The 10,857-nt window shown below is 47.3% G+C and overlaps 2 protein-coding genes across 2 annotated transcripts; both read left to right on the forward strand.

Annotated features, from left to right (window-relative positions):
• Nucleotides 1-421: 421 nt before the first annotated feature.
• On the forward strand, nucleotides 422-1,120 carry ifng1 (interferon gamma 1; the record flags this gene model as incomplete). Its single annotated transcript, XM_067231987.1, has 2 exons — nucleotides 422-640; nucleotides 875-1,120. Coding segments are annotated over 2 exons (348 nt in total), but the record flags the coding sequence as incomplete, so codon positions are not given.
• A 3,335-nt stretch (nucleotides 1,121-4,455) lies between these two features.
• si:ch211-266a5.12 (uncharacterized protein LOC557488 homolog) lies at nucleotides 4,456-7,010 on the forward strand. Its single transcript, XM_067231979.1, has 6 exons — nucleotides 4,456-4,494; nucleotides 4,639-4,707; nucleotides 5,796-5,915; nucleotides 6,002-6,058; nucleotides 6,261-6,338; nucleotides 6,764-7,010. The coding sequence occupies exons 1-6, from the start codon at nucleotides 4,456-4,458 to the stop codon at nucleotides 6,875-6,877; spliced, it is 477 nt and encodes a 158-aa protein (XP_067088080.1). The 3' UTR covers nucleotides 6,878-7,010.
• Nucleotides 7,011-10,857: the final 3,847 nt, after the last annotated feature.

A 10,857-nucleotide genomic window follows, 5' to 3' on the forward strand; every position in this document is an offset into this window, starting at 1 on the left:
CACACACTGTAAATTAAAATAGTATCTGAATTCAAATGCTTTTTGTCTCACTATTCCACTCTGTCTCCCTCTCTTTCTCTCTCTCTCCATCTCTCTCCCTCTCTTTCTCTCTCTCTCCATCTCTCTCCCTCTCTTTTCTCTCTCTCTCCATCTCTTTCTCTCTCTCTCCCTCTCTTTCTCTCTCTCTCCCTCTCTCTATCTCTCCTTCTCTCCTTCACTCTCTCCCTCTCTTTCCCCCTCTCTCTCTCTTTCCCTCTCCCTCTCCCTCTCTCTCCCTCCCTCCCTCTCTCCCTCGCTCTCTCTCTCTTTCTCTCTCTCTCTCTCTTTCTCTCTCTCTCTCTCCTCTCTCTCTCTCTCTCTCTCTCTCTCTCTCTCTCTCTCTCTCTCTCTCTCTCTCTCTCTCTCTCTCTCCCTCACTCAGGATTCTGAAAAGGCGGTCCTTATGGGCCTGGCCCTGGAGGTGTATGAGAAGATTCTGGGGCAGATGGCGGGGCAGGAGGGGGAGCAGCAGGGGGAGGGGGGGCAGGAAGGAGACCAGACCCGGGCTCAGATCCTGAAGAGAATCAAAGAAATCCAGAAGCACTACTTCCCTCGCCACCTGGAGGTTGGGAAGGTTGTGAAAAAGCTCTGGAACATTAAGGTGAGTGTTCTGACAGTACCTGCAGGGGCTGAGGCACAGGCTGGGGCTGTTAGGCTGGGGGTGAGGCTGGGGGTGAGGCTGGGGGCGGGGCTGGGGGCGGGGCTGGGGGTGAGGCTGGGGGTGAGGCTGGGGCTGTGGGCGGGGCTGGAAGCTAGGGCTGGGACTCACTGAGTCTCATTCTCTCCCTCCCTCCCTCCCTCCCTCCCTCCCTCCCTCCCTCCCTCCCTCCGTCAGACTGATGATGTGCAGGTGCAGAGTAACTCCCTGTGGGAGCTGAAGAGGGTGTACGAGGAAGCTTCCCGCCTGGGGAACCATTTCAAGAGGCTTCAGATGAGGAGGAGACGACAAGCCCACCGGGGATAGTCCCTCCGGCCCGCCTGCCAACCCCAACCTCTCCCCAACCTCTCCCCAACCTCTCCCCAACCTCTCCCCAACCTCTCCCCAACCTCTCCCCAACCTCTCCCCAACCTCTCCCCAACCTCTCCCTGAGATACAGCTATTTTTTTTACTAAATTCTATTTATTCTATTTTATAATATATAATATAATAATAATTTATTTTAATAATATAGTTTTTCACATTGTACACAATGGTATAGTATTATCGTTGTTAACATAATCTTTTTTTTTAAATTATCAATAAATTAAATGTATTTATTACTGTAAGTGGACTGGCGAATCTCGATGACTAAATAAACTGACATGAATGAGGAAACATGTTGTGAGGATTTAATCTTTTAATGGCTGACAGACACACACACGCACACACACACAGACACACACACACATACACAAGCACGGTCACAGTACACACACACACACACACACACACACAAACATACACAGAGAGACATCATACACCCAAGAGGAAACATTGCAATTTGGAGAAAGCATGGTTGAGTCATGACTACTGTCATACAGTCTGAGGAAACAGAAACAGCCGTAAAAGCATTCTCTAAACATAGCACACACGCACACACGCACACACACACACACGCACACATTCAACAACTGTGTCACACACACATGCAGACACACACACACGTACACACACACACACATGCATGACAAAAAAGAAACTGGCACCATGCCTCTGAGGTGTGTGAACTGAGCCACAGCTGATGTTCTCACCAAACTGGCTCGGTGGCAGATAAGGGTCTTAAAGAATCTTTGCATTGCAGCGTTCAAAGCTGGGAGGAAGAGGCCGCAAAAAATCCTGCATCTGTTGATTTCTTCACAACAACGAAAGCTATCATGTTCTGGGTAATGAATACTGCTTCTGGATATTCATTGTGTTTTGATCCCTCAACCTGGGAACACAGTGGCTGGGAAGGTGCCAGAGGAAGAACAAGACTAACTGCCTCTTCCCAGCAGTTACGTAAGTAGGTCAGTGAAGGAGGAGAGAAGGAGGAGAGAAGGAGGAGAGAAGGAGGAGAGAAGGAGGAGAGAAGGAGGAGAGAAGGAGGAGAGAAGGATTTATGCTGTCAAGACAATGCTTTTCATTTACGTAATTGGGAAATTATTTTGACCTGGCAAGCAACAACTACACAGTAGCATAAAAAATATATAAAAAAAATATATATACAGTATATATATTGCATAAAACATACAACTATTTATAAAGATACAACAAACTGAAAATATACACTTTTCTCCAAAATGATACGCAGGGGGAAATTTAACCTAAAACCACTAGATCTGCAGTACATGCTCTAACCCCTAAGCTACAGTATACAGATGCATTCATGACAAAAATAAATAGTTTATATCAATGGCTTGACACATAAATCCTACCTGTAGTATCCCTGCCGCGACCCAAACAATAGCTGTCTTAATCTAGAACAGTGGTTCTTCACCACTGATCTAGAAGAAACCTGCTAATGACTGATGACAACAAATAAACAGTGTGTGTGTCTTTGTGTGTGTGTGTGTGTGTGTGTGTGTGTGCTAACGACTGTAGACCTCTGACATTCCTAAACACAAGGAATAAAAAAGTTACCTTTGTGTGCGATAATAGTGATGTAAATAAATGTGTCTAAAATTTATGTTCAAGGCCATGGAGGACCTAGAAGCTTTTTCAGAACAATGAATGGAGATGTCAGGGACTGTAACACACGACAGGTTTGGAAAGCCCCAGGTGAGCACAATGCATTCAGGGTAAAGAGATTTCACCTGTCTCCTGCCTCTATCCACCCTCCTTGCGTTACTTCCTTCCAAAGAAAGACAGAAAGAAGGATAATTGAATCCAGTGCTTGAGAGCGTTGTTTAGCTGAGAGAGGGCAGGGGTCAAGGGTCAGCTCTCAGTTTATCAATACCTCTGTTGGTGTGTTTTATCATTACATCTATCAACATGCTTATCAAAGCTTCTATCAGCATGCATTTCAATACCTTCTTTAATGTGTTTATGAATACATATGTTGACACCTCTATCAACAATCTTTCTATTGATACCTTGATTATGTTTAACATGAACGTGTGTCTTTCAATCAGTGTTTGTGAAAAGGTGTGATAATGTAGGACAGAAAGTTTGACTCAAAGTTAATCTGAAACAACCATCGCATCACTCTCAAACCTTCTCATCTCCATACCTCATATCTCAACCTTTACAGCGTGCCTGGCTTTCTGAAGATGCTGAGGTGACCTGACCAGAGCAAGGCCCCCCCCCAGCAGAGCGTGGGTGAACGAGGTCACAGGGCCATGCTTCGCCTCAAACGTTCCTCTCAGGGTCCTCTGCCGCCCGCTCTCCTTCCTGCCCCCCTTCCTGCACCCCTTCCTGCCCGCTGCGGCTGGTTCACTATCTAGGACACACAGAGACCCTGACATACAGTGACCTGGATAGAGTTTTCCACCAATCACCACACGCTGTCTAACTACAAGCTGAGAGAGACTGAGAGACAGAGAGACAGAGGGAGAGAGAGAGAGAGGGAGACAGAGAGAGAGAGGGGTCATGGTGTTGAACCATCAGAACCGAGTACCTCTAGGCTTCTGGACCAGTGGGACCAGTAGGACCAGTGGAACCAGGAGAGGGTTCTGCTGAGCCGGGCAGGGAGGTCTGGACTCACTAGCATCCTCCTGCAGATGACCTACTTCATGGTGGGCGGGGAGAGAAGGGAGGGAGGAGGGAGAGGGAAAGAGGGAGGGAGGGAGGGAGTGGGGGAGGGAGGGAGGGAGAGAGAGAGAGGGAGGAGAGTCAGGAAGTCTATATAAGTCAGGACTCAAAGGTGGAAGGCAGAGATAAGAACACAGTCAGTCAGGTAACTTGGCAGGCAGTTGTAGTCAGCCAGACAACCAGGTTATTAGAGAACCAGTCAGTGAGGTGTCCAGCCTAACAGAACCAGTCAGACGACCACCTAAATTAAGTTCCACAAGAAAGTTGCTTTCAGTTAGCTGAACGTATCTGTGCTCATTGGCGGAAGGAGAGACCTCACTGCTCACAGAGACCCAGAGAGGACCAGACCAGGAGAGACCTCACTGCTCACAGAAACCCAGAGAGGACCAGACCGGGAGAGACCTCACTGCTCACAGAGACCCAGAGAGAACCAGGCCAGGACCAGGTCCAGAACCAGCACCAGAAGCAGGTCCAGGTCCGGTGGACTCCCCGGCAGACAGGATGCTGCCCAGGCTCCCGTGGCTGGTGAGGGTGCTAGTCCTCCTGACCCTCTGGGGGCAGCAGAGCGTGCAGGCCAGGAGAGGGCAGCAGAGCGTGCAGGCCAGGAGGGGAGCCAGGTGTGTGGAAGGGAGGGCTGCCTGCGCTGATCTGGACACTCTGGACAGACTGCTGAAGAAGGCCGCCAATGGCATCGTAAGTACAGGACAATGTTATCTACAGCCACGTGGTTTAAATTCAACACTGCTGTAAACCCTAATGATATCATGTGACCCGCTGACTCATAGACTGACCGACTGACTGACTGGCTGGCAGGCTGACTGGCTGGCTGGAAGGCTGGCTGGCTAACTGACAGGGTGGCTGATCTGACCCTCTCTTTCCTCTCTGTCCAGAACGACTCGGTACATGATGAACGAATCCTTCTGGAGGTGAAGACCTTCCGCAAGATCAAACAGAAGAGGGTGAGTCTCTCATCCAGCACCAGGGGACATCTGTCTCCTGCTCCAGCTAGGAGGAGAGAGAGACTGTGTTCAGCTAGGTCTACCCCCATCAAGAGAGGAGAGAGACTGTGTTCAGTTAGGTCTACCCCCAGCTAGGAGGAGAGAGAGACTGTGTTCAGCTAGGTCTACCCCCAGCGAGAGAGGAGAGAGAGAGACTGTGTTCAGCTAGGTCTACCCCCAGCTAGGAGGAGAGAGAGACTGTGTTCAGCTAGGTCTACCCCCAGCGAGAGAGGAGAGAGAGAGACTGTGTTCAGCTAGGTCTACCCCCAGCGAGAGAGGAGAGAGAGACTGTGTTCAGCTAGGTCTACCCCCAGCGAGAGAGGAGAGAGAGAGACTGTGTTCAGCTAGGTCTACCCCCAGCTAGGAGGAGAGAGAGACTGTGTTCAGCTAGGTCTACCCCCAGCTAGGAGGAGAGAGAGACTGTGTTCAGCTAGGTCTACCCCCAGCTAGGAGGAGAGAGAGACTGTGTTCAGCTAGCTCTACCCCCAGTGAGAGAGGAGAGAGAGACTGTGTTCAGCTAGCTCTACCCCCAGCGAGAGAGGAGAGAGAGACTGTGTTCAGCTAGGTCTACCCCCAGCTAGGAGGAGAGAGAGACTGTGTTCAGCTAGCTCTACCCCCATCAAGAGAGGAGAGAGAGACTGTGTTCAGTTAGGTCTACCCCCAGCTAGGAGGAGAGAGAGACTGTGTTCAGCTAGCTCTACCCCCAGCTAGGAGGAGAGAGAGACTGTGTTCAGCTAGGTCTACCCCCAGTGAGAGAGGAGAGAGAGACTGTGTTCAGCTAGCTCTACCCCCAGCTAGGAGGAGAGAGAGAGACTGTGTTCAGCTAGGTCTACCCCCATCAAGAGAGGAGAGAGAGAGACTGTGTTGAAGAAGCAGGGAAACCAGCTAAGCCACAAGAACAGTCTAACATTATGTGTGTTTTCACCCCCTCTCATTTCATCCCAATTCTAAAATGTGGTCATGTGACACTCTCAGCCGAGTTCTCAAGATGTCCGTTTCTCCGACTTCGTCTGTGGTTCTAACGTGGAGGTTCTCGTTCCTCGTTCTAGATTCTCCACGGCTGTGTTCTGCTGAAGGTCCTGGACTTCTTTGAGGACGTTCTCCTGAAGACAGCTGGACACCCTCACCTGAAGGCCTTCCTGCCCACCATGCAGCGATGCGTCAAAGTGGTAAGGCAAGGGAGGGCGGGCCAAGTTGTTCTCTGGTCCAATCACTTTGAGCCATCGACTCATCACTGTTTCCCATTGGCTTGCAGAAGGAGAAGAGTTGTGACGAACTGTACCACAAGACCAATTGGAACGCAGGGAACCAGGTAAATGGAACAACGTACTTAGTTCTAGTGCAAGCATTTGTTTATTAGGTTTTGCATGTTCATTTTGTTCCCTTCCATGATCTGACCTCAGTTAGTAATATCTGTTCTATGTCATATCCCCCCTGTGTTGGAGTTTGGGTTAACGTTCAACTTCCTGTCTGGGTCTGAGCCCAGTGTGACTCCTGTCTGTATTGTGTTCCAGTCCCAGCCTCTGTCCAGTCTGAAACCCAAACACATGGCTGCTCTGCAGCTGCAGTTGCTTCAGTCTGCCAGCGAGAAGGTTGGTGGCATTCCTCAGACATACATTCCATCAGGTTGTCCCAGCGTAGCATGTGCGATTTCTCATCAGTCAGAGTCACTTCCTCATGATTAGTCCCGTACCGTGGGTTGGAACTCATGTTGCATTCCTCAGACAAACATTCCATCAGGTTGTCCCAGCGTAGCAGGTGCGATCGCATCTCTCGTCAGAGTCACTTCCTCATGATCAACCCCGTACTGGGGGTTGGAACTCATGTGCTCTGACTTGCCACCATGCGACCATCACCTTTACAAACACTGCTTTAACCTGCTACGCCACCGAAAAGTTAGCTCTTCGATAGCACTGGTGGGCAGTATTTACACTGAGGAGTTTAACCAATTCAACTCGATATACTGTTGAATAAATACTCATACAGTATTGTGCTGTTGCTTGGTGTGTGTGTTCAGCTGTCAGATCCCGGCGTGGTGAACAAGGCTCTGATGGAGATGCAGGGGCTGGTGAAGGGGGGCTACGTGCTGGGGCAGGGTTGGCGTCGCTGGGAGAAGAGGAAGCAGGGGTGACATCACTTCCTGGACACGCCCACTTTACAAAAAATAGACAACCTCCGGAATGTCTCCCCCCCACGTCACCTTGGAGACGGACCTATGTCACCTTGGAGACGGACAGACGACGCCAGGTGAAGATGGTGCAGTCCTATGTATTCATCTAAAAAAGTTGTTTGTTGTGAAAAAGCAATATTTGTCGACTCATGATATTGTAGTTAGTTTCACTTTTAAAAAGTGTTTTGAGTTTGTCTTTATCAGTAACAGTTGTGAAAGATTCAAAATGAGAATACTTATTAGTATAAAATGTCTGTATTGTTGATGATGATACAAAGAAGAAGAATGATGATGAGGATTAGGAAGATGATCTGGATGATTCCAACATTGTGTTTTAATTTCTTCTTATATTTTTGTATTTGCTTCTTGTCTGTGAAGCTGAGGTCAACTCTCTGAGTAACTTTACCAGAAGTTAAGAATAGATAAACATTGGTGTTGTACTTTCAATGAAAGGTTCAGTTTGTGACTGTGAAGACAGGCAGTAACGCTTGGATTAACCTCCTTGACTCTGACACATTTCTTTTTTCTGTGAAAATATGAGGTGAGGTGAAAATATAGTGTGTTGATGTAACCTGCTTGTGTGCATGTAAGTCCTCAAATTAAAATCTGGCAGCTGAAAAGTGTGTGTCCAAACATTAGAGAGTGTGTGTGTATACACGTACATGAGTATGTGTGTGTTCAAAAATTAGTGTGTGAGTGTGTGTGTCCAGGCATGAGTGTGTGTGTGTCCAAGCATGAGTGTGTGTATGTATGCAAGTGTGTGTGCATATGTGTGTGTGTGTGTGTGTGTGTGTGTGTGTGTGTGTGTGTAGTTCTGGAAAACTCCAGAGAAGCTGGGCTTTCATGAAGCGATTCGATGTCGAGCGTGTTGATTGTTGAGTGTCATGAGGATTAAGTGCTTGCTCAAGGGCAGGTAAGTGATTACGTAACAGATCCCGTGATAAAACTGGTAACCCAACATGTTCACTTCAAAGATGAGGTTAAAGATAAGTTTACACTGTGCATCTGATTATTTACACAGATACACCCACATGCAGTACATATACACATAGACACACACACACACACAAATACACACATAGACACATACACACACACACATCCATAAGTGTGTGCATGACGCATGATATAGTTGTGACTCATATGAAACTAATTGAACAAACAGTGACAAAGTGCATAGCAACACTTTAAACAAACACTGGTGCAAACATAGTGGTGATCAAATAATTGCCTAGCAATGGGGCAGTGTGCATATGTGTGTGTGTATGTGTGTGTGTGTGAGTGCGTGTGTGTGAATGTGTGTGTGTGTCTGTGCCATTGTTTAGCCTTCCACAGTGTGAGTGCTTGCATGCGTGACCAGGTAAATACCTGTATCTATACACACTCAGGGCCACAGTGTGTGTGTACTGTGTGTGTGTTCATTTGTCAATGTAAACTGCAGTTATATACTTGTGTAATGTAGTTACATGGATGTATACGTTTAGTTATTATCTGTGTGTGTCTGTCTGTATAAATATGAGAACGTTGGATAACAAATACATCTGTATTTCCACTCCTGCTTAATATGAACCTTTGTTCTTTAATGCCATGGGTCATTAGCTGTCAGTGCTGGTAAACACCCTCCTCAGGTTTACGAGAAACTCCGCCCGACCACACTGTGACTGTCAGCCCCGGATGACAGTCTGAGTGTGTGTGTGCATGTGTGTGCATGTGTGTGTTAATGTGTGCATGTGTGTATCAGTGTGTGCATGTGTGTATCCATGTGTGCATGAGTGTGTATGTGTGTATATCCATGTGTGCATGAGTGTGTATGTGTGTATATCCATGTGTGCATGAGTGTGTATGTGTGTATATCCATGTGTGCATGAGTGTGTATGTGTGTATATCCATGTGTGCATGAGTGTGTATGTGTGTATATCCATGTGTGCATGAGTGTGTGTACTTGTGTGTGTGTGCCTGTAGAAGGGGCTTCACAGCAGCTTGGGGTATTCACCGGGTGTGTGTACCTGTGTGTGTGTGTGAGTGTGTGTGTACCTGTGTGTGTGTGTGAGTGTGTGTGTGTACTGTTAACGTCTCAGAGCTGTTCCTGAGAAAAGGCTGCTGACTGTCAACTCTTACAGGCCCCTGAACACAGCCCTGATTGGCCAGCCCAACAGGAAGCACAGGAAGTGAGGCAGCCACCTAGGAACTACTATTCTCAGAAAAGAAAACCATGAACCATCTCAAAATTCACCTCTCTCTCCCTCTCCCTCGCTCACTCTCTCTCTCTCCATTCATCTAAGGCCAGCTCTGTCCTCGGACGCCCCTGGGACACAGTGCAGGTGGTGGGAGAGAGGAGGATGGTAGCAAAGCTATCATCAATGATGGACAATGAATCCCACCTTATGCAGGACACTGTCTCTGCACTGAGCAGCTCCTTCAGCGACCGGCTCCTTCACCCTAAGTGTGTGAAGGAGCGGTAGGCCTACCGCAGGTCCTCCTTCCTGCTGCTGTGAGACTGTACAACCAGCACTGCTCTACCTTCCTGCTGCTGTGAGACTGTACAACCAGCACTGCTCTACACACACAAACACACACAGGACTCAACCACTCTAAAGAACTCATATTTATATTTTTCTCTCCATATGCAACTAGTGTTATCTTTTTATCATTATATATTGTACAAATGTTATTATTTATTATATATACTCTTTTGTCCACTTTGCTGCTGTAATGTTCGAATTTCCTCATTGTGGGACGAATAAAGATTTTTCTTATCTTATCTCTCTGTCTCACAGTCTACATGACTGAAGTTTCAATTGCAGTTCGTTGGCAGGAAATACTATTGTTAAAACTCTGAAAGTAATATCCACAGATAGTGTTGCACAGTCCTCTCTGTGTTTTCAACATTAGAGTACCGGTCCTGTCCTACATCTATAAAGTTGAACAATGGATTTTGGTGTTTTAAAAACCCACCGACACTGTATGACTATGTTTAGCCTGTGTTCTGCTCCTCTCTCTCACCAACCGTCTCTGGAGGAGGGGATCCCTCTCTGAATTGCTCCTCCCAAGGTTTCTTCCATTTTTCTCCTGTTGAGAGTTTTTTGGGAGTTTTTCCTTGTCTTCCTTGAGGGTTTAGGTTGGTTGAGGGGCAGTTCTATGGGCATATGTGAAGCCCTCTGTGACATGCTTGCGTGTAAAAAGGGCTATACAAATAAATTTGATTTGATTTGATGAAACTATTCTCCTGTCTTGATTTCATTGTGATTTATTTTATTTTATCAACATTAATTAACAACAGATTCATAGATATATATAGCATGTGTGTGTGTATTTTGTTTACGAAGCACCTACAATAATGTAATGTATTTCTTTCGCAGACACTTATCTCAGGCAACGTACAAGGGGGGTTTGCTTCAGCCCTGAGAGACACCCTGCACTTCATGTCCCAATCCTGAACGTTTACATTCCAACTCTAAACCAGCAGACAGGATGTCAATGAAGATCAAGTCTTCCTACACACCTGGTTCAAATGACTGGATGATTCATCAAGCTCTGCAGAATCATGATAACGACCAGTTCATTTGAAGCAGGTGTGTTAGAGCAGGGAAACATCTAAACCGTGGCTGCCCAGCCCAGCTGCTGGAGATCTACCCTCCGGTAGGTTTACACTCCAACCTCAGCTGCAACAAACAGGATTCATTTTATCAACTTGATCTTCATTGACATCCTGTCTGCTGGTTTAGAGTTGGAATGTAAACGTTCAGGATTGTAGCTTTTCAGGAACAGGGTTGGTCTAGGACCTGCAGGGCAGGTTCCCCGGCACCAGGGCCAAAAAGCAGACAAGGTGACATAGCTACATCTCTCTCTCTGTTGCACATTTTCCAGCTCGGCATGTTTGCTAGGTGGGTGATGGGGCTGTTCGTGGCTGCTGTTGGTTTAACTGAAAGCTGGGATGAATC

This window comes from Osmerus mordax, unplaced genomic scaffold, assembly GCF_038355195.1.
Source record: "Osmerus mordax isolate fOsmMor3 unplaced genomic scaffold, fOsmMor3.pri Scaffold_122, whole genome shotgun sequence".
In the NCBI taxonomy this organism is placed as follows: Eukaryota; Metazoa; Chordata; class Actinopteri; order Osmeriformes; family Osmeridae; genus Osmerus; species Osmerus mordax.

What these genes read in the sequence shown, in the direction of transcription:
- si:ch211-266a5.12 (XM_067231979.1), top strand. Translation starts at nt 4,456, where the DNA reads ATGTTATCTACAGCCACGTGGTTTAAATTCAACACTGCT. An exon ending in GCAAGATCAAACAGAAGAGG is followed by an intron (nt 4,708 to 5,795) that starts GTGAGTCTCTCA and finishes TCCTCGTTCTAG; the next exon opens with ATTCTCCACGGCTGTGTTCT. An exon ending in TGCAGCGATGCGTCAAAGTG is followed by an intron (nt 5,916 to 6,001) that starts GTAAGGCAAGGG and finishes ATTGGCTTGCAG; the next exon opens with AAGGAGAAGAGTTGTGACGA.